Source organism: Podarcis tiliguerta (genome assembly GCF_965153285.1).
Source record: "Podarcis tiliguerta genome assembly, chromosome: 2".
In the NCBI taxonomy this organism is placed as follows: domain Eukaryota; kingdom Metazoa; phylum Chordata; class Lepidosauria; order Squamata; family Lacertidae; genus Podarcis; species Podarcis tiliguerta.
Window position 1 is genome coordinate 62,638,598 of NC_139535.1, and position 23,625 is coordinate 62,662,222.

Here is a 23,625-nt window from a genome sequence, read left to right on the forward strand (position 1 = left end):
GGACCATTATTCTGTCTACTTGCTTCCACCCGGCAGATCTTTTCCATGTTTAAACTCAAGATGGGTGACAGTGGGCGGGTTCTATTTGTGAAGCATTTTGTATATAAAATTGATCACATTTACTGTAGCCTGGATAGCACACTGGGTGCTGTTCAGTTGCTCCTTCAGCTTGTTGCAATTGTTTAGATGAGTTCCGTTCTCTGCAGCCTAAGAATATGGACAGGGAAGTTGCCCTACATGCTCAGTTCTTGCCCATCATGGCTAATAAGGTCTGAGTGGTGGTGGTGGGAGGGTCTGTTTGTCTAGATGAGTCTTACTCCATCAATCAGAGGTAGTGAACCTATGGACCTCCAGATGACTTCTGGCTTTAATCCCAACCAGCGTGACAAGAGGGCCACAGGCACCATCCATCCACAATTCCAGTGTATGGTTCCCATATCTATAGTCCTTTGCTTCCTTTTCAGGGAAGTCTCTGTACATCCCTGCAGGTGGTCAACCACAATAGATTTTTGGAAGGCTCCTTTTCTATTTCCTATTTAAAGTGCATCTCAGGGCCAAAGAATGTTGTGGCATTGTTCACATGATTTTCTTCCCACAGTTAACATGAGGGGCCTGATTCTGACCAGGACCACAGCAAGGGCAAATGGACTAGCACAGTTCCAATCCAGCTTCCTCCTCACTTGTGCTAGCTCTTTGTTTAAATAATCAACCAATCACACAAAGGCAAAAGAAAATGTGAATGGCATTGCATGTAGTTTAGCTCTCAAGTGAATCCTAGCACTTTCAGTGGGGCTTACTCTATGTAAGTGCACATAAATGTCATTGAACACAACTGGGCTTTCTTTTAAGGAAATATGCAGGCTTCATGTACTTTCAGATTTCTAACCTAACTCCCCCCCCCCCTCTTTCCAAAAACCAGGAAATACTTTTTTAAAAACTTAACTGCATTGAGGCTGAAATCCTAGATGCAATTGAATTCAGTGGTGGTAGTGCATGGGATTGTACTGTCAAGGTGCCAACTTTATGAACCTGTTTGATTTGGTAAATTGACAGAGATGTGCAACCCATTAACAAGTCACACAAGTTCACAGAAAGGGTATTGCAAAGATTTATTGCTTCTAACAATGAACTATTGCTACTAGTTAGGAATTGGTTGAAATGCTTTATAGATATGCATGGGATCAGGCTAAGTGGAGTCGCTCCCATTAACCTCTGGATGCCATCCAGAATGCTTTAATGCTCCCAGGAGAAAGTGGAATTCTCACATTACTGGAGTGTTGGACTAACCTGCTCATGCCACTTGCTTGGTGAGTTCATTTCCCCCACAGCATCTGGACAAAATCTGTACAGAGGGGAAGGCATGGCAAATAAGCTGTGATTAATACCTTTTTTTAGCCCCTTAACTCCATAAGCTTGGTGTGTGGGCTTGGCCTAACCTAACTGTTAAGCAGCAAAGAAACAAGAATTCCCATACAGCAGATCTCTTTGAAATTTCATTAAGCAACTTTCAGGAGTGAGGCTGGAATGCATGCTTAGAATGTTAGACCAGAACCACCACTCTCATTGTTCTAGAAGTATCTGTCTATTTACCCACACTTCCTCCCTTCAACATATGGAAACATTGGCTTTCTCCATTATTGTCGTAAAGATTGTTAGCATTGCTAATAAAACATACTTTCAATACCACTGCTTAATGGTTTTCCTGTGGAATGTTTTAAAACCGCCCAGTGCTCACTGCTTTTCTATTAAAGAAAAGTATTTGCAGAACTACAAGAGCAAGGATACCTTGCCGAGGAAATATGGCTATGATTTTCATTACAATGAAGAAAAGGCTGTAGCCCACAAATTCAGCTGTTTTATGCATATTTTCTTCCTAGACAATAAATTATTATTCCACACTTAACTGTAGTGCTAGGGTCCAGAACTTAACACATCAGGTCACCTATGAACGCCAGTTGTAGATGCCTTAGCGGTAGGTTGCCAGACGGCTTGTTACCTGTGTCAGCTTGGCACTTGAGAAGCATAAAAGCTCCCTAATACTCCAAGACATTTCAACTAACTGGGTTAGCAGCTGCATGACCACCTATAAAGCACATTAGTAAGTTGTGTAACAATAGCCAATTTGGGGTTATGGAAATTGGCCCAGACTCTTTCAACACTTTCTTTTACGTCGAGGTTCCCATCCCATTGCCAAGGTCTACAAGCCTCACCAGCTTCCTGAATTCTTTTACGATTTTCTGGCACCCATCATTTGTGTCTCAGTTGGAAATGTCTGCCCCCGTATCCTGACTTGAAAATAAAGCTTTCATTTTCTTCCATCCTTTTCAGAGAAAGGCATCTCTCAGGAAAGTGCTTACAACAGATAGCAGAACAAAAACTGACAGATGCAGGATCAAGTTGCACAATGAAGGGTGGCTAAGCTTCTTTGAAGATGAATACTTCATATTCAAAATAAAATAGATCATTGGATTTAGTTTGGGGGTTTTTTATATTTAAAAAATCCCTTGATGTAGGGTTTTAAACAAACAGATGCTGCATATATCCTTTAAAATTGTCTTTGTTTATTATACTGAAGTGAATCTGGCTCTGAAGGCTTAAAACACTTCAAGCTCTATTGTGATTGGCTGGTTTAAATGTTACTTTCCTATCTTGGAACCAAGGCCTGGTGCCAGCTAATTAAAGGAGGCCGTTGAAGAGGCTGGCCACGTGGAACCCACAGCAGCAGCACTGCAGAAAACTGGGTTCAACATTGTAAATGAATATCTGTTGGTAACATGAAAGCACCACTTGTGTCTCCATTTCTTATTCTATGTAACAATAGAATTTCTCAGACAGAAATTATTATTATTATTTGTTCATCACAGCCTCTCTTCAAATCTAACACCTCAGGATTTCCCCCAGTCTCACATTCTGTTATTAAAACTTCCCTTTTGAGATTGCACAGTGCATTTCTCCCCAGGACTTATACATTGGAGAGGCATGTCCTCTGATGGTTATGTGATCATCTGGTACTGCCCTTACAAAGTCTTATGGTGACACAATGTATGCAAGCTAGTGGTCATGATTTTATATCATCCGACTGCACCAGCCTTCTCCTACCTGGTGCTCTCCACATGTGTTGAACTACACCTCCCATCACTCTCAGCCAGCATAGGTCAGGGAAGATGAGAGTTGTGGTCTAAAACATTTGGAAGACACCAAGTTACAGAAGAGTGCAATATAGCATCCTGTAGTAGTGTTGAATGCAGCTTTGCTAAAATCCAAACACTGCTGGGCATCAGCAACAAGGTGGTTCTACCTTAGTTGGAGAAACTGTCCAGACTCAGTAAAAAGTTGTCACCCACCCACATTCGGTCATTTCAAATAGAGGACTAACAATAAATTCAGAGACATCTAATGTATTTCAGAGTCATGCATGTTGAAGGGCTATTGAACCACCATTTTGTCTCGTGAAGCATTGCTTCAATAGCATTCCCAGTAGCTCTCCCAACTGCACCAGCAATGAGGAAATTCCACAAGGCCCAATAGAAGCCTTCTTCCCATTCCCTGGAGTGTTAGTTGCTTTTAGGGCTGGTGCAAAGACAGAGGAGTGCAAAGACAGAGGGGGATGAGGAAGATTTCCCACTTGTTTCCATATTGCCTTGTGCCAGAAGTTCCTCTCACAATGGTGGGGAAAGAATTCTGTTGAGCCCTGTGCAATTCCTCCTTGCACAGATGTTGTATGGTGCTTGACTGGATTGAGAATTTTTGTAATAATATTTAGCATATATTGGGCTTTGTGATTGTTCAGCGTGCTTCACGTGTATTATCCCTGTAACAATACAATAGAATATGTCAATAACATTAGCCCCATACCATAGATGGATAGGTGGGACTGACAGATAATTGCTTCCCTAAGGAGTTCACCCAACTTAAAGGCTTATTCACACCTACCTTTTGCTGTGCTCTTTCCAGGCACAGGTCCATGCTTTAAAGTTCTGTGTCTGAGCACTCCTTTTTTCCTCCCTGGAGCTTTCCCTGTGAAAACCTGCTCTTTAAAGCTGAAATGCAACAAATGGAATTTGGATTGTCTATGGATTGCTGTTTGCTCCAGTTCAGCAGTAAAGGGTGGGTTTTGTTGGGAAGGCTCCAGACATGGAGTTTTAAAGTGCAGGCCATGCCTAGAAAATGCGGAGTAAAGGTAAGTGTGAATAAGTCATGAGATAATGACAGAGTGAAGTGAGCTCTGACCGTTAAAAATGTTATTTGCAGCATGTGCAATGGAGGAAAGGAAGCTCTTGCCTGATGTAGTGCATTACCCAGAGGAAAAAGTGCAACACAGCCACACATGCAGAGCATGATGTGACCTATCATACTGCAGTGTTGGAAAAGGATCTTATTTTATATGTTCATTATACACACCACTGCTCTATCTTATCCTATGGCACCAGTGCAGCTTGCTGTAATTTTGAAAGTCATCACTAGTCAATGAAGGACACAAAATGTAAGTGACATATGTATACAGGGTGTGAGGAAACCAAGATGAATCAATGAAATAATATTCATTCTTTTCCATTAACTGAGGTTTTCTTGTCCCCGTAATTCCCCTTTACCTAAACATGTTCAGTGTGGCGCTGCTATTTAAGTTGGACTTCTTTCAGTCCAGATCTGTGGGAGCAGAGTCACATAAAAATGCATGAAACAGGTCTTGAGCAGCTCAGATTCCATTTTCATTTTCTCCCGGGTTTGAAAGGATTTCTTAGAGCCTGCCATTTGTTTATGTCTTGACATACACTCTTTCTTTTGCTATATAAATCTCCTCCCTCTGTTCCTCTCTCTCTTGATTCTTGAAATGATGATAAGGCCTGACTACGCAACTGCAGTATATCTGAAAACATGAATCAGCAATAAAACGTGGCCAGAGATAATGGCACACAGTGAAACCCCCATCCCATGAAAGTCCCCCCCCCCAGCCTTATGAAATAACTAAATTCATGTAGGAATTGGGTTGTGAAGCGTCTCAGCTTGAATATAGATTGCCTGTTATTTTCTGCCTAGTCATTTTGTCCCCATCTTGGCATTAGGTGAAATGCACAATTTTATATTTGAGCATGCTTACAGAATTAGTGGATGTAAACAAGCCTATTATCCTAGATCTGTCACCAAATGTATCACTTTTTCTTTACAACCTGATAATACAAGATGAAAGTTAGGAAAAGGAGTCAGTGTAGTAGCATACTGCATAAAGTGATGGACGTTGCATGAATTGGAGCTTTTTCGACTGCAAACAGCGGGTAGGTAAGGGTGGATGATCCAGATCGGAGCCATGGTAAAGTCCCCTGCACTTTCCAGCTTACCAGCTTACCAAAGCATGTCTTCAATTTGCTTTGGAAAAGCACAAGTGCTAATTGTGTGAATGCCATCTCATTTAGTTTGGCCCCTAAATCAGACAGACCTGGATGCAAATCTCTGTTCAGTTATGTACTCTTTATGTGGTGTTGGTCTCAACTGTGTGTCTCCTCCATCCCTATCTCAGGAAAGGACAAGGTAGTGGCTGCATTATCTCTTCCTGCAACAGACCTTTCAATAGCAGGATTTCCAGACAGCTTGAGACCATGGCAGAAAACAGGACTGGATGCAGCCATTAAATTAATTCAACCACTTTAGAATGAATATATATATATATATATATATATATGCCCAAACAAATCATTTCCATATAGAATGAAAACAAGAAATAAAGACCTCGGAGTTTCATTCGTTTATTCGTTTTTGTTTTTGTTTTAAAAAAAGCTTATCTAATTTTGATGACTGACTTCTCTGTCCACACAATCAAAACATCTTTTCTAACCAGAGCTGGAAGTTAAAAAAAAAAGGTCTTTCAGGGGTTGCTGTGTAATGATTTTTCTGATTTGGAAGATGAAATGCACAAACTGCTCTCCTGAACAGAGATGGATTATAACTTCAAAAAGCGACTTTTGTTCTCAAAGAATGAGTATCTGTTTGATGGAGGAAAGTGCACGGGACATTTTGTTTTTCCTCTGACAGTTGGACATTCCAGAGTTACCACTGCCACTCTTATGAAGAGAGGAATTCACCTTTTCACATTAGTTCAGAAAGATGATCAGTACCACTTCATTAGTTTAGTGAGCCATTTTGAACCTGAACCCCTACAGCACTAAATGTTGTGACACAGGGGTACCTGAAGGCATGCCTGTTTCTCTATGGATGTGCCTGACTGCTGAGAGCATCATTAGAGGTACTTCTCTGGGTGCCTTAGGCAAAGAGAGTGTGAAAGAGGTCCTTTTCTATGGTTCCGCCCCATTTGTGGAACCTCCTGCAAGAGACCCTCCTGACACCTTCTTCATTTTCTTGTAGGCTCAAAGGCACTAGGCAAAGGCCATCCTTTCTCCCAGAGTTTTGAGTACCTGAAGTTTTGTTTTATCAAGTTTTAGAAAGAAAGAAAAAACCTGTTTGGGATTGGCAGATAGGCAGCTGGAATTGTCAGTTTGTTTATTTGAACATTTGTGCCATGTTGTTGTTGTTTTTGTTGTTTGTGTTTCTTGATGCTTTTCCTTTGTTTTAATTTTGTCCCAGCGACTTCTTGTTGGCTGCCTTAAGTCCCCATTTGTACGAGAAAGGTGCATGAAAACATTCCACTAAATGAAAACACAATAAACTACCATCGTACCAAAAATTTATGCATAGCGCCCAAAAGAAACAAACAGCTGCCCCATGTTTCCACCCCGCCCCCCCCCGCCACCCGATGCTTACTGCTATTGCTGTTGAAATGCCCTTGTGATTGGCAAGGACTTGAAGTAGAAGCAAGGACAACAAGGAAAAGCAGAGAGGAACAGAAGCAAGGACCCTTCACTATCACCTTTGCAGTCCTGTAGAGGCTGCCTACAGTTCCCAGCACAACTTTCATCTCATCGTGCTGAATACAGCCTGGCAGCTAAAGTACTGCACTTGCCTGTATTTGCAGTCTCAGGCAGGCAGTGGAAATAGGAAATTTACTGAAGGACTGGTGGGCTGTGGTTTGGCTCAGTGGCTCCAAAATGGACTCCCAGCTGCATGCTGGAAATGGGGGTTGGTGCTCCTAAGTTTGTCTTCGAGCCAGTAACAGGGCAACAGTTTTTTGCAAATGTGGGCACTGCAATTATTCTGTCCATCTAGTCTAATTGTGACCTTGAAGCTGATTCCCTAAGATGTCTTTCAGACTGGCAGAAATTCAAGCGTACTGAGTCCAGCAGTAACTCTTCTTCCTGTTTATCATGGTGTAAAGTTAAGGATCCTCAGGCCTCATGGCACACTAATTAGCATCCAGGGCTAAACAGCCAAAGGAGGAGGCTGCTGTCTCCCTGGTCACAAAATGAACTCTGTCCCTGCTTATTAAGGTTATACTTAGAGTCAACATCTGAATTGCTAGAAGTTAAATATCTGCATGCAAGTGGTTTTATGGCATTGTGGAAATGAGTAAAGGTAATTAGAAACATCCAGCAATTTCCCTTCCCTCCCTGCGGGCTCCAAACTACCTCCTGCATGAATTTGCATTCTTCAACAAGAATGTGCTTGCACCAGGATGTTGAGTTTCCAGGTGCAAATTGCTTCTTTGTTATGCATCCCAAATTTGTTTCCTTAATTTTCCATCTTCATCAACTTGTGCCTAACAGAGTGCCCAATCTGACTGCCCTATCCATTGACCACAGCCATCAATCCATGCATTACCTTTTATCATGCCCTTCTCTGGAAAAAGACAAATATATAGCAATTGCACTCTATTCTGCTTTGGTCAGACCACACCTGGAGTACTATGTCCAGTTCTGGGCACCACAATTTAAAAAGGATATTGACAAGCTGGAACATCTACAGTGAAGGGCAACCAAGATCAAGGGTCTAGAAACCAAGATTTATAAGGAATGGTTGAGGGAGTTGGGTATGTTCAGCCTAATAAAGAGGAAACTGAGAGGAGATCTGATAGCCATCTTCAAATATCTCCATGGAAGATGGAGCAAGCTTGTTTTCTCCTGCTTTGGAAGTTAGGACCCGAACCAATGGATTCTAGTTACAATAAAGGAGATTCCAACTGAAATCAGAAAGAACTTTCTGGCAGTAAGAGTTGTTGAATAGTGGAACAGACTCCCATGAGAGGTTGTGGACTCTCCTTGGAGATTTTTAAGCAGAGGTTGGATGACCATCTGTCATGTATGACCTAGCTGAGATTCCTGCATTGCAGGGGGGTCAGATTGATGATCTTCAAAGTGCCTTCCAACTCTACCATTCTGTTATTCTATGACGGGGTTATACTGATATTGCAGATTCAGAATAGATGAAAGGAAGTAACTTCTTCACAGAGCACATAATTCACTAATGGAATTCAACTACTAGAAAATGGGGTGAGAGCCACTGGCTTAGATAGCTTTAAAGGGGCTTTAAATAGTAGCCAAATTTGTGGAGGATAAATCTATCAGTACCTATTTGCCAAGGTGGATTTCTTCCCCCTCCTCCCCACTTTTTTACTGCCTTCGCCTGCTGGAGCGTTCTGGAGAGCTTGAAGGCTTGCACATTGTTTTGTGACAATTGATACAGCAACAAGAGCTTAAAACGTAAAAACACACACAATAAAACTGGAAACTCTATAGCAACCATAATCTGAAGATGTAAAATGATGGTCAGATTTTAGTGGCTATGAACAATATTTGCTGAGCGTTCATCAGCTTCCACAGAAATCCAAAGTCACAGTGACCTCAGTAACACAGGGGCACTATGGTTGCACAACTCAGCAGTTTGAGACAACACCATTTTTTATCTCCTCCATTAATCTCTCCCGCCCTATTAATGAGAGGAGAGGTCATAGAATCATAGAGTCATAGAGTTGGAAGAGACCACAAGGGCCATCGAGTTCAACCCCCTGCCAAGCAGGAAACACCATCAGAGCACTCCTGACATATGGTTGTCAAGCCTCTGCTTAAAGACCTCCAAAGAAGGAGACTCCACCACACTCCTTGGCAGCAAATTCCACTGTCGAACAGTTCTTACTGTCAGGAAGTTCTTCCTAATGTTTAGGTAGAATCTTCTTTCTTGTAGTTTGGATCCATTGCTCTGTGTCCGCTTCTCTGGAGCAACAGAAAACAACCTTTCTCCCTCCTCTATATGACATCCTTTTATATATTTGAACATGGCTATCATATCACCCCTTAACCTCCTCTTCTCCAGGCTAAACATGCCCAGCTCCCTTAGCCGTTCCTCATAAGGCATCGTTTCCAGGCCTTTGACCATTTTGGTTGCCCTCCTCTGGACACGTTCCAGTTTGTCAGTGTCCTTCTTGAACTGTGGTGCCCAGAACAGGACACAGTACTCCAGGTGAGGTCTGACCAAAGCAGAATACAGTGGCACTATTACTTCCCTTGATCTAGATGCTATACTCCTATTGATGCAGCCCAGAATTGCATTGGCTTTTTTAGCTGCCGCGTCACACTGTTGGCTCATGTCAAGTCTGTGGTCAACCAAGACTCCTAGATCCTTTTCACATGTACTGCTCTCAAGCCAGGTGTCACCCATCTTGTATTTGTGCCTCTCATTTTTTTTGCCCAAGTGCAATACTTTACATTTCTCCCTGTTAAAGTTCATCTTGTTTGTTTTGGCCCAGTTCTCTAATCTGTCAAGGTCGTTTTGAAGTGTGATCCTGTCCTCTGGGGTGTTAGCCACCCCTCCCAGTTTGGTGTCATCTGCAAATTTGATCAGGATGCCCTTGAGTCCATCATCCAAGTCGTTGATAAAGATGTTGAATAAGACCGGGCCCAAGACAGAACCCTGTGGCACCCCACTAGTCACTCTTCTCCAGGATGAAGAGGAACCATTGATGAGCACCCTTTGGGTTCGGTCAGTCAGCCAGTTACAAATCCACTGAGTGGTAGCATAGTCAAGACAGCATTTTACCAGCTTCTTTATAAGAATATCATGGGGCACCTTGTCAAATGCCTTGCTGAAATCAAGGTAGGCTACATCCACTGCGTTCCCTTCATCTACCAGGCTTGTAATTCTGTCAAAAAACGAGGTCAGGTTAGTCTGACTTGACTTATTTTTCAGAAATCCATGCTGACTATTGGTGATCACAGCATTCCTTTCTAGGTGCTCACAGACTGTTTGCTTAATGATCTGCTCCAGATTTGTTTGAATTCCTCTTTGGTGGTTTCCCCCCTTTTCCATTTTTTGTACACATCCTTTTTTAATCTTAACTCAGTTAAAAGTTCTTTAGATAGCCACCCTGGCTTCTTTAGGCACCTTCCATGTTTCCGTCTCATTCGTATTGCCTGAAGTTGTGCTTTTACTATCTCCCTCTTAACAAACTCCCAGCCATCATGAACTCCCTTTCCTTTTAGTATTACTGTCCATGGGATCTCACCCAGCACTTCCCTAAGTTTTATGAAGTCGGCTTTCTTAAAGTCAAGAAATTGAGTCCTAGTATGCATGGCTGCTCCTTTCCACTGTATAGTAAACTTCAGAAGAGCATGATCACTCGCGCCTAATGATCCTTCCACTTCTACCCCACTAACCAGGTCATCAACATTGGTTAGGACCAGATCTAAAATGGCTATTCCTCTTGTTGCTTCTCCCACTTTCTGGACAATGAAGTTGTCTGCAAGGCCAGTGAGGAATCTGTTTGACCTTATGCTCTTGGCTGAGTTTGACATCCAACAAATATCCGGGTAATTGAAGTCCCCCATTACTACTATCTCCCTTCCTTTTGCATGCTTGGCCATCATTCATGGCTCAGTGGCAGAATGTATGCTTTCCATACAGAGGTACCAAGTTCAAGCCCGGGCATCTCCAGGCAACATGATTAGATAGCTCGTTGTTATTTGTTATCTATATCCTGCTCTTCTACAGATTACAATTCAGATGAGGAGATTACAAAGATATCCTAGCACAATAATACACTAGAGAATAAACACACCATATTACAATCATAGGACTGTAAATATTTGTGGTTTTTAAGAACTAGGTTAGCCCTCAGACACCTGGAGAGCAGTTGCCTGTCAAAACAGGTATTTCTGTGCTAGATGGACTAATGGTCTGACCCAAAATAAGGCAACCTCTTAGGTCCGAATCCATCCACTCCCCATTATTGGGTCTAGTTTTGGCTGCATATGTGCTCCTCCTGTGCATTTCATAGCAGCACAGCATGGAGAAGCTAAGCAGGAATGATGTTTCTCTTTTGGGATGCTGCAGTGACTTATGAAGAGTACAGGGCCAGGAGGAACCCATGAAGCTCACTGGGTAACCTTGGGACATTCACACTCTCCCTCAACCATCACTTCTGCATCATACATTTAAATCACCTGGCTTCTGCCAAAGAATCATTGGAACTGTAGTTTGGTAAGAGCACTTGGAGTTAAGCTCCATGTGGAGTAAATTACAGTCCCCGAGTTTCTTTGGTAGAAGTCACATGCCTTAAATGTGCTTTAAAATAATGTGTCTTAAATGGGTGGTGTGGATGTAATCTACCTCACAGGCTTGTTGTGAGGATAAACTGGGAGAGGCAACCATGTAGCCCACCCTGAACTTCTTGAAGGAAGGGCAGGACAAAAGTAGAGGAAGCAAATAAAATAATGGTCCTTATTTAAAGAAAGCAAGAATTCAGTGCCTATTAAATAATAACTTATTTAAACAAGTAAGATGATGACCCTACTCTCCTACCATGCTCCTACTAACAATTCTGGAGCCACTTTGGGGTCAGGAAGTGGCCACTCTTCCAGAAATATTCTGACCTCATTGGCAGCCTACAAGACAACAGAAAGGCAGAAAGCCAGCAGCACAGTAAGGACAAATTCCAGGTCTGACTAGACAGAAGAGGCTGTTTTGTAGCACTTTGATTCAACAGCTGTGCTGGACAGCTAGGTGTGAGAATGTCCATGTGTGAATGTGGTGGCCATTGTTCTGGTGCTACTAGAAGCATTGCACTATGAAGCGGCCCAAAGGACCACAGAAATAATGTCTCCCTTCATGACAAAACAAAAAAACCCACTCAGCCTTTGTTATGTGCTCTTGGGCACCATAGCCTAATTTTTAAGGACTTATTTTGGAGTCGGCCCCTGCTGCTGTCATATAAATGGCTGCTTTCTGAAGGTGCCAAAAGCCACATTTTGTCAAGCTCCTTTCTTGTCAAGCTCCCCCACCCCAGCTCCTCTCTTCCCAACAAAGCCAAACCAAAACCATACAATTGTACCTGGGTCCCCAGGCAGAAAATGCAAGCAATGAGGAAATGGCCCAAAACTTTAAAAGAAATAAGAGGAAGGCTAATGCAGATGCCACTTTTAGGAGAGTGCTTATTATTTAAGAAATGCTTGGGTTGGTGAGGTCAGTTATTTTATTTATACAGTATTATTGCCTTTCTCCTGCCATGGAACCCAAGGCAAACCTATTCAATGAGAAGATCCCCTGCTTTTCTTTCTTTCTTTCTTTCTTTCTTTCTTTCTTTCTTTCTTTCTTTCTTTTTTTTTTTTTTTTTGCTTTATCAGACATTTTCCTAGAGCTGAACTATAACTTGTCAACACAATTATTCTGTATAACACACACACAAGCATGAAAGCAAGTGGGGTGGGGGCAAGGACAAGACACAAGATTCAAGCATTAAAGTACGGGAGAATAGCCAAGACTTTAAAAAAACCCACCAAAGAGATTCTGGCCCTTCATCCATAGGCCACAGCAATGTGTGGGCCCCACTGAGGGGAAGAAGGCAGCCACTGTAGCTGGAGAAGCAGGAACTGTTTATGGTCCTGCGAGAGTCCTAGGAACAACAGGAGTCAGGCAGTGTAACCACTGTGCAACTGGAAGTTGAGTCTGCAGAGCTGGGCTGGGAGGCTGGAACCACAGCTTGATGCTGCTGAGTCTGGTGTACCTTGTAGCTGCTGTGCTATGATCAAAATACCAGGATTGAGAAAGACTAGCATTGGCAGCATTGGTTCCCACACAAAGCAGCTTGCAGTGAGTGGTTGGCTGGCCCTTCAGCAAGTCATCATAGGGACATAGGAAGATGCCTTGTTCCATGTCAGACCATTGGTCCATCCAGCTCAGCATTGTCTACACTGACTGGTGATGGACCCACCAGGTTTTCAGGCAAGGAACATTCCCAAACCTACATGGAGATGCTGGGGATTGAACCTGGGACCTTCCGCATGCAAAGCAGATGCTCTACCACTAAGCTAGATCCTGTCCCCAGTGGCTAGCATCCTTTCAGTAGTGTGTATTGGACCTGGTTGCCTATAAAGTGACAGTAGTGAACTAAATAGACAGTACTGAACTAAATGGACCAATGGTTTGACTTAATATAAGGCACTGTTCCTGAGATGGACCAAGGAATTCTTTCCATGTAAAATCTTCACTGAATATTTTTTTTAACTCCCCCCCCCCAAAAAAAAACACCCTTTGTCTTGTTATCTGTCTCTCATTGACTAAATAAAGATATAATCAAGAAGGCAGCAGCAGCAAATAGCAACATTTCCTAGGAGGATAATCAAATGCTCCACTGATAATTAGCTAAATTAATCCAAATATTTATACAAGGGAAGCAGATATTTCTAAAACATCCTGAGATACATCACAGAGCTGGAATATTAATACCAAGGCAGTAAATCAGCAGCACATGAGGAACGGAGTGGTGTAGGGAGTTGTACCAGTCATCAAAAAACAATTATACCCATCATTAAATACCGATGGCTGATGAAAGATAAGGTAACAATGATATTTTACGAACGATGATGGGAGATGAAACATAGAGGGACAATTAAGATCAAGCATTTGCTATGGGCCATTAAACTGGGTCCAGGCAAGTGAGCCAAATGCTACAGAAGATGAAAAGTTACAAGGATGTAGCTCATCCTGTAATTCGGGAATGTATCTGTTTCAGATAGGAGACAGACCACTACAAGAGAAACTCTTCACAAATTAGGGATATTGACTAGAGGAAAAGTGATTGAGGGATTGTAAGTGACAGGCCAGAAGGGCAGAAACAGAAATTTACCAGCTAAATTGAGAGTAACATAGTTATCTTGCATGGACGGAACACCAGAGCAGAGCTGGCAGCACCTGTCGTTTAATTGGTGAGATTCAGAATTTCAGGGGTTTCTAAGAGGCTGGGAGTATGATTGACAGAATCTTATAATTATTATTTTTAAAGCATCTAGCCTTTGTGGCTTTGCAGGGTACTCAGAAGGCTTAGAAAGAAACATGAATACAAAGCACCCATTGTTAAAAAAAAAAAAGTACAGTGCTTTTGGGTGATTTGATACATCATTTCTGAACATTTTGAATTAGCAGCCTTAGAGCTGATTTTGTGGTGCCAAAAAGCACAGGTTTCTGAGACTTTATCTAACCTCTGAAAGTCAAACTAACTTCTTGGCTACTCTTATAATAGTAAACTTGGGGTGGTGCTGGTGGTCTCTTGTGAACCAGGACCACAATGTGCAGGGAGGGAAGGTTCAACCTTTGATCCCATCCTGGATTACTGCAATGTGCTGTATGTGGGACTGCCCTTGGACTTGGTTTGGAAGCTCCAGCTGGGGCTGCTGATGTAGGCAAATGGCTGGCAGTGTTGGAGTAACTAAACATAAGGGTTAATTTCCTACATGAGCATAAATCACCCAATGGATGAGTTAATTGCAGGTGTAAGGTCAGTTGGTAATGACCCAATGCCCCGACTATATCTGTGATTAATGTATGTCAGCTCAGTTGGTTAGTCTGTGAGTTAGTTAGTCTCTTGGTGTAATTTGTCCAGTGCTACATCTTGAATTGCTGGAGTTTATTTGGAACAACAGAGATACTTTGTACTTGTATGTATCTGTATCCACAAAAGCCTATGAGCTGTATATATCTACGTTTGGAAATGTTTTACTGAGCCTTGGCTTCTGCAACAGTAAACTATTTGGACCTTAAGCTGCTTCCATGTGGTGACTGGTACAGGGAGCAACTGCTACTGCAATTTCTCATATCAGATTCCTAACATTATAACTAGATAATGCACATGCAGCCCTGTGAATACATTAAAGCACTGTTAATATCTTAAATATTATTAAGTTGGACTTGGGCAATTTCTATCAAATGGTTGAGTTTTCAGGGTATTTTTAAGGAATAAAAATCCTGTTTCTCTGACAATATTCTGCCAAACTTTATGTAGATGCGTGTTAAGAGACAGCTCAGAACAATGATGCATGGACACAATTTTGCTTGGAGTCTAAACCAAAAGTGTGGGGGAGGGGACTAAAACTGGAGCAGGCAGAGAAGAGGGCAAGAGAAGAAACTACTGCCTCTTCTGAGGAAAATCCATTCCAGGTGCCTTATAAAACCTAAGTTTAGAAAGAATCACTACTAAGGTTACCAGACGTCTCCGTTTCCCGGGGACAGTCCCCACATTTACAAATCAGTCCCTATACAAAATCCATTGAAGTTGAAAAGCGTCCCCGGATTCATTGAAAAAAATCCGGCAACGTTATACTAAACCAAAGGCAACCGGTTGTTGCTAAATGAAGGGCTATGAACCCACATAAGTTAAGTAACCTAAATGAAATTATTCCAGGAAGAAGTCCCATAAAACTCAATGAGACTTACTTCCAAGCTAATGTGCTCAGGGTGCTAGGCTGTTTGAAGTCCCCTGGGATTCAGTGACAATAATTTAAGCATGTTCTTTAAAACCAGTGGGGCTCCAAAGTATTTCACTTTGGTTGGATCACACTCAAAGAATGTATAGCAGTGGGGAAGAGAATTAAGTATGTACCACTATAGTTAATGCAGGCATTTCAACGTGAAGAAAAAATCTTAGGCTACAAATGAACAGTATTGAGATTCTGCAGGATCCCTGCTGCAGACTAAAGTAATTAATTCAGTGCCACAGCAATGATCTGGGTGTGATTCCATTTGTTTTTAAATGCAAATTTGATCGGTAGAAGACTGTGAAATGAGGAAGAGTGAATTAAGTTGAACCCACCTTGTAAGATCTGTGCCCGCTCCCTCTCTCCCCGTTTGCCTCCAACTCTTTATTCTTCCAATCCTATGATGTGTTTACCGAGAACTGCCCCACTGAATTCTGCAGGACTTACTCCTCTAAGTAAAGTGTAGGGAAGATCACTGTAGAAAGTTTGGTTGTGTGTGAAACTAGGATAGGGCAGGCGGATTCTCCATGCAGAACAAGGAAACCTATTAAGTTTTGAAATATAGGGGGTGGGCTGATAAACCTTCAGGAGGTGGTAGGGTTTTCCCTGCTGTAGGCTGGGATCCCCAAAACCAAGATCTTAGGGGTCCCAGAATGTTTGGTGCAACTTGCAGTCAGATGCAAAGCCCAGGGGAATCTAATAACTTGAGGTAATCACCACGATCCACAGAACATAAGAGGGGTTCTTGGGGGCAGTGGGTGGGGAGGAAGAAGCCCCAACACCACAAGATTGCCAAAGTTTTATTCTGTGGGGGTGGTCATGAGAGCAAACACATCTCTGAGTTTGGGGGAAATCAGGCACACCCGTTCCAAACAGACTATAGATCCCAGGAAAGGGGGGGGGGGATGCTAGATCAGGAGCTTCCTTTCAGCAGCCGCCGCTCCCGAACAACTTCATAGATTCCTAGGTGTGTTTCTCTCTCCCTTTTTTTTTTGGTGCAATCCCTCCCGTGCGTTCTCTCCTCCGAGCAGCAGAGCCAGGGTTTTGTTGGCTTGGGCGGGGGTGGGGAATGGTCAGGATCCCGCAGGAACCGCCTCTAAGCCGTGGCGGAGAAAAGTGTCCCGTAACGGGAAGCGGCTGCAGACTTTGGTCCCATCGGGCGCCGGGAGCCACGAGGCTCCAAGCAAAGGGCAGAGCTGCTGCGCCCGACGCCGACGTCGCCACCACCGCCTCCCCGGAGCCAGGCCAGGCGAGGCTGGGCTGTGCAGCAGAAGCGGCGGCGGCGGCGGCGGCAGCAGCGCCTCTGTCAATCAGGCGGACTTCCCTCCCGCACGCCGCGCGCTTCCCAGCCAGCCGCCTGCTGGTGTCTCTGCTGCCTTCGGCGGGGAGAGCGGCCGCTCAGCGAGCGCTGGAGAGGAGCAGCAGGAGGGCGGATGCGCCAGGGCGAGCGCCGGCGGGGCTGAGGGTTCCCCGCCGCGGGCAAGAGGGCGGCGCCGGCTGCCCTCCAATGTGGCCGGAGCCCCCTGCAGGGCACTTTCGGCAGCCTCCCCTGGCTGCGCGACGCCTGCGATGGGTCCTCCGGGCGGGATCGCCGCGCTCCTCGCCGCCGCCGCCGCCTACTACTGCTGCTGCTGCTGCTCGTGGGCGCTCCTTCTGGCCCCGGGGGCCCCGCAGAGTCCCGGGCAGGGAGGTAAGTGCTGCGGGGGCCCAGCCCCGGAGAGAGCCGCCTTCGCCACCTCCTGGCCCGGGTCTCCCCGGCTGGGGTGCTCTCTCGCTCTCGCTCAACTTCGCCGGCAAAGCACTTTCCCCCACTTTCCGCCCGCCAGAGTTCTCTGCGCCACGCGGACCGAAGGGCTCGGAGGGGGTTCTCTGCGCCGCCACGTGGGGCTGGCTACTTTTGGCGTGCTGTCCCTTGGGGCGCGGGGTGGGATCGGGCGGCGAACGAGGGAGAGCGGGGTGGAGTGGGGGAAGAAATCGCTTGTTGGATCGTACTAGATCTCTTGAGAGAGGGGCGCGGGACGGGGAGAGTTTCTCGCTGAAGTGGGAACCTCGAATGAACTCTGTTTACAGTCGGGCGCATGTGGCATGATCCGAGCTGAGCGTGTCAATTCTTGGAAATCCATGTGCGGAATAAAACACCTGGCAGAGCCTTAAGTTTTCTTCCCTGCTGTTGTTTGAATTAAAGTAGGAGAGGGGGAACTGGGTCAAGCGGTTGACATGGATTTTTTTAAAAAAATAAAATAAAAAATAATAATTAAAAAAACCCTTTCCATTGTGACTGCTAACCACAAGCTTTGAAGCTTCGTTCACTTGTCAGCCACATCGGGATTGGGGAGGAAATTAAGCATGTCAAAGTTTTAAAGTTGATGTGACAGTAAACTTTCTGCCTTTGGAAAGCCTCACTCAGGGCATCTCTCTCTCTTGGCAGCCCTAGCTGAAAAACGGAATTGCTCGAGAGAGACTGCGCTGATCTCTTTTTGGGAGACGTGTCTTCCCCAAGTGAAGGGTGGGAGTATCCTTGATGCCCGACCATCTCTGAATGGGGATGTCTGCAAGATGGGCTCTGTTGCTAAAACAGCTGGAGAGATGATGCCGGGTGCCTGCCTCGCCCTGTTCTCTGAAATTCCCTCTGCTCTGTGTTAACCCCATAGTTGAATGAACATTGATGGTGCCTGACACATTAAGAAAGGGAAGGGATGCCCGCTTCAGGCAATGGTGGGATGCAGCGCAGTGATCTCAAGGAGCGGAAACTCAGCGTGACATTAATTATTACTCATTATTTACACATGCTCTCTCTTTCTCTCTCCCTAGATTACCTTCTGGGAGATCTAGAAGAATACAGTCTTGTCATCCCAACTAGCACAGACTCGGAGGGCAGGTTCCTCTCCAATGTCGTATCGGGAGCTGCAAAGAGGCGCTTTCGAAGGGACACAGAGGCTTCTCTGCACAAAGCTGCAAGCGAGCCAATTTTTTACAATGTCACTGTTTTTGGAAGAGAATTTCACTTTAGACTGAGACCAAACTCTAGGCTGGTGGCTCCTGGAGCAACTGTTGAATGGCAGGAGGATTCCAACCTCACTTACGTTGAACCTCTCCATGGGAATTGCTTCTATGTTGGGGATATCACCGACTTGCCTAATGCTTCTGTGGCGATAAGCAATTGTGATGGGCTGGTAAGATGCTTTGTTGTTTATGTAGCTAAGAGGATGAATGACTTTCTTTCTTTCTTATGTGGAAGGTGTGGATCTTCTGCCTTCCAAAAAAATAAAAATAAATCACACCTCAGTTGTTATATTAATTGTGAAATCAAATAAAGGAAATGTTCCCTGACATGAACTAGGGTGTGATGAAGCAGAAAGCTCACTTTATAGGTAGCGGAGGAGCCAGTTCACTCTGAACTGACACGTAACTGCTGTGACAAATCACTAATTATCAACAGGAAACTCTAGATAGCCCTCCTGAAGCTTCTCAGCACATCTAAAACAGTGACCTGATGCCGTCATCTGCACATTTTCCATATTTGCAATATTCTCTGCCATTTTCAACTTAGCAGCGGCCATGGAAGTGTGTGTGTTTAAAAGACAAGATAATAAGGCTGAAAGACAGGCTCTGTGGTAAATTGACTGGGGGTTTTTTGTATTTGGAAATGAAATTTGTTCAGAGGTTGGGGTCAGGTCTTTATTCTTTTGGGAGGTGTCTTCCTCATGACAGTTCTCCCATCAGTCTGCTCAGTCATGGGAAATCCAGAAGGAACAGTTTTTATGGACTTCCTATGCTTATGCACCTTATATGGTGATTCTGTGTATTTGAGGAGCTGTTTATTTGTACATATATAGTCAGAAGTAAATTCCAGTTTTCCATTCCTTAGCCAGTGTGGCAAGGCCAAACTGTGCGTCTTAAGCTATATTTTTTAAAAAACTCAATTATTATGCAGAGCAAAGTTTGCTTAGTTTAACTTTGGGGAATGGACTTCTAATTACATCCAGTATCATCTTGTTTATATTGTTTGAGAAAGAAAAGAGGCTCCCTAATGTACAGCTGGGACTGCTTATATGATAAATGGATTTAAGCCTAGATCATGACCTTTCTGCGCTGTCTGAGTTCTGTTCAGAATCTGATTAAAAAGAAAGAGGCATGGGGTGGAGATGTGGTTGTCAACTTTTGTGGGTGTTGTGGATGGGTGTGTGTTCCTGTACTCTTATTAGCAGCTTGGGCCACAAGGCATTTAGCAGATAAAATGTTTGATACCATTTCAACTCCTGCACCATTCCTGCATCCCATCACAGAAAACTCTTGGCATTGCTGGGTGGAGGTCACCCTAATCGACTTGGGCTCTCCAGTAAGACAAGGTCTATTGGACAAATTTATCCTCCTACCCATTTAACCTCCTTCATGATGGAATTATGAACCAGTAGTATAAGAACGCCTAATCAGTGGTGTTTTCAGCGCAAAAGCCTGGGGGTGGGGGCTGCAAAAGAGAAAGGTATGGTTTTCTTTCTATATCCTAGAATGCACTTGAGCCACTTTTTTGTTATTCAGACGATGGCCTGCAGATGGCAAGTGTTTTTCTGGCTCCTCAGACATAGATTCCATAGCAAAGGGGATGCCACCAACTTGTAAAGACCCACAGTTATGGAGCACATGCAGCCAGACACAGCATTCTATACATGCCTGGGTGGCTCACCTGTGCCTTCCCTCGTCCCATTAGCTGCAACTGATGGGAGTTGTAGTTCAACAACATTTGGGGTCACAGGTTGAGCACTCCTGATGTACAGGTATGCACATTTAAAAATTACATATACCGGTATGTAATTCATAAAATAAAAAAGAGATGTAATACTGAGTAATATGTAATATAGATATATGGTACGGATGATTGAGTGGAATTCAAAATAGCGCTAAGTGAGGTCTTTGTGCTTTCTCTTTCCTTATGCATGAAATGATAGAATAGTTTTTATGTCTCCTTAAAAATATATATATTAAAGGGTTGAAATTGTTGCAGCCACATTCAGTCTGGGCTATCCTTGATTTAGGATAGATTCCCCCCCCCCAATTTTTTAAAATTAATTTTCCAAATTTATAACAAATAGGACACACAAATAAAGAGAAAAAAACAACAACATTACAATACTAAAAAAGAAAACAAAAAATATATATAAATACCTAATACTTTAAAGCCAAATTTAAATTTCATTATTAACTGACTTCCTCAAATCCCTCCTTACTGAATTTCATTGAAACACTTTTTAACAGCTTTCCAATATCCTCTTTCTAATCAAATTAACGCCTTTAGTTTACAATGTTCTTCTCTTTTCATAATTATCCAAATCCATAGTATTTTACAATTAATTCTTACTCTAGTCCTAGGCCCATTTGGTACTTTCAAATAATTTCTACTTATCGTATTTTACAATATTTAGCTAAATAATCTTTAAATTTCTTCCACTCTTCTTGGTACTCCTCTTCTTTCTGATCACAGATTCTTCCAGTCAGGTCAGCTAGCTCCAAAAAGTCTAATACCTTCACCTGCCATTCTTCCACTGTTGGTATTTCTTGTGATTTCCAATTTTTAGCCAATAAAAGTCTTGCCGCTGTAGTAGCATACAAAAACAATCTAACATCTTTTGGGGGCAATTCCAATCCCACAACTCCAAGCAGAAGATCTAGGATAGATTTTGACTAAGGGTGTCTAACCCATGGTTTACAGGCTGCATACAGCCCCACAAGACACCTGAAAATGGGTCCTTTATACGTCTCAGGTACCAAAGTAACTTGGCTGCCACAGATGCTGTGTGCCTGGGCTTGGGCCAGGTGCTTCTCCTGCACTGGGTGCTGAGTCAAGGAGGTGCTAATAATAATAATAATAATAATAATAATAATAGTAGTAGTAGTAGTAGTAGTAAAGGGTAAAGGTACCCCTGCCGGTACGGGCCAGTCTTGACAGACTCTAGGGTTGTGCGCCCATCTCACTCAAGAGGCCAGCGCTGTCCGGAGACACTTCTGGGTCACGTGGCCAGCGTGACGAAGCTGCTCTGGCAAGCCAGAGTCGCACACGGAAACGCTGTTTACCTTCCCGCTAGTAAGCGGTCCCTATTTATCTACTTGCACCCGAGAGTGCTTTTGAACAGCTAGGTTGGCAGGCTCTGGGACCGAACAACGGGAGCGCACCCCGCTGCGGGAATTCGAACCGCCGACCTTTCGATCGGCAAGCCCTAGGTGCTGAGGCTTTTACCCACAGCGCCACCCTAATAATAATAATAATAACCACTTATCTTTATACAGGTACGTGTAATCAAGTGCCAAAAGGAATTATTGTGAAAATAAGAAATATTTTTTGGGGGGTGGAGGGATCATTTTGTTCTTGCTCAGGACGCCATATTACTGCTTTAAACGTTACAAGAGTGCAGGGGGATGAAACCGTGGAAAATCACTTCCCATAGCGCTCCTCTAATGGTGAAAGAATGCCAGAGCCCAAACCACAATTACTTTGAAATATGTTTAGTTTCTTCTTAGTAATGTCAGTTAAAAGCTAGTTGGCTGCCTACTTGCTGAACTTGTTCCTCAGATAGGACTCACTATTTGTCTCAGGTTGTGAGACTAACCACCTGGTTACTTGCATGCTCCTCTCCAAAGCTGTTTGCGGTCACTGTAAGATCCCGCCAGATTCACAAGGAGGGAAGTGAAAGGGTGTGGCTAATAAAATCTGCCACTGCAAAGCCTGCCTGAAATTTCCCAGAGATCTCCATTCCCAACCATTGCACATTGCGGACTTAACTATTCAGTAGACTTCCTTCCTGCTAATACTTTATGTACGTGCTTCCCTTAAAGCTTCTGTGGCAGCTGTAGCCATCTTCAGGTGTTATGGGAAGAGAGACGTTGCTGTGTGAGACGGAGCAGCAGGGACAAGCATGTTAGCTCCTCTGCCACCCTGGTTTCCATCGTCTTCTGTGAGTTGGAAGGTGGCTGACTGTGCTGGGGAGCCTATTGTGTCTGCAGAGGCTCCTTATACATTTTAGAACCTGACTTTCCAGGGTACCAGAATGGCTGAGGAGCCTCCATGGATACAAGAGGTTCCTTGCTGTTGAGAGTCCCCTTCCAGCTCATGGAGGGTGGTGAAAATGTGGACAGTGGGGTGTGTGGAGCTAACATATTCTCCCCCGCTGTCCTCCCTTGTGGCAATTTCCCAATTTCCCTAACATCTGAGGAAGTTTTAAGCTCTATGGGATTTCGGATTCGCTTAAGGATGAATTGAAATTCCGTAATAGATTTGCAGTGTCAGACACCTGGATTTACCTATCTCTTGCTTTGTAGCAATATTCTTAGGCTTTGTCTTTGCAACTAGGGAGTATTTGTCAAAGGTCACCTTGTCCCATTTCTAATGCAGTTTTGAAATTGGCCTGTTTCATAATTATGGGATGAAAAAATCACAAAAATCTTCCTCTTGTCCCACATCAGGATTCTCCATGATAACCCCCCTCCATGCCATACATTTTAAAGCAGCAGCTGGATGATCACATAAGACTATTTCCTGCATCGGTAGGCAATTGGAATACATGGCTGTGGGAGGTCCCTTCAGGTTCTATGATTGCATGAGAAATGGCAGCCCTTGTGAATTAATTCAAAACCACAACATTATCATCTTACCTGCTTCCACCGTGAGAAACCAGTAGCAGTATTTCAAATAAACAAATGGATACATAATTCGATCCCAAAAGGTAAAGGGACCCATGACCGTTTGGTCCAGTCATGGATGACTCTGGGGTTGCGGCGCTCATCTCAATTTATTGGCCGAAAGAGAATGCTAAATGTGAATTGGAATAATTCAGAGATACCCGTATTTTTCGCTCGATAACACGCACCTGACCATAACACGCACATAGTTTTTAGAGGAGGAAAACAAGAAAAAAAATTCTGAATGAAACAGTGGATGTATCATTTTTGTGCTTCATGCTGTGGCCACAGACATGTGATTTGACGGTGAGTTTGGGGCAGCCCAATA

At 43.7% G+C, this 23,625-nt stretch overlaps 1 protein-coding gene across 4 annotated transcripts in view; it reads left to right on the plus strand.

Annotated features, from left to right (window-relative positions):
• ADAMTS2 (ADAM metallopeptidase with thrombospondin type 1 motif 2) overlaps window positions 1-23,625 on the plus strand; it is a 331,712-nt gene that overhangs the window by 86,640 nt on the left and 221,447 nt on the right. For 2 of the 4 annotated variants that reach the window (XM_083428527.1, XM_083428526.1), the window contains exon 4: window positions 18,438-18,799. Coding sequence is in view for 2 of the 4 variants with exons in the window: in XM_083428524.1 (XP_083284650.1) it covers window positions 17,196-17,316; window positions 18,438-18,799 (483 nt within the window). In the remaining 2 variants the exon portion in view is untranslated. Of the gene's footprint in view, window positions 1-16,707; window positions 17,317-18,307; window positions 18,342-18,437; window positions 18,800-23,625 lie in introns of those variants that run through there. The other 2 variants (XM_083428524.1, XM_083428525.1) reach the window with 2 other exon arrangements.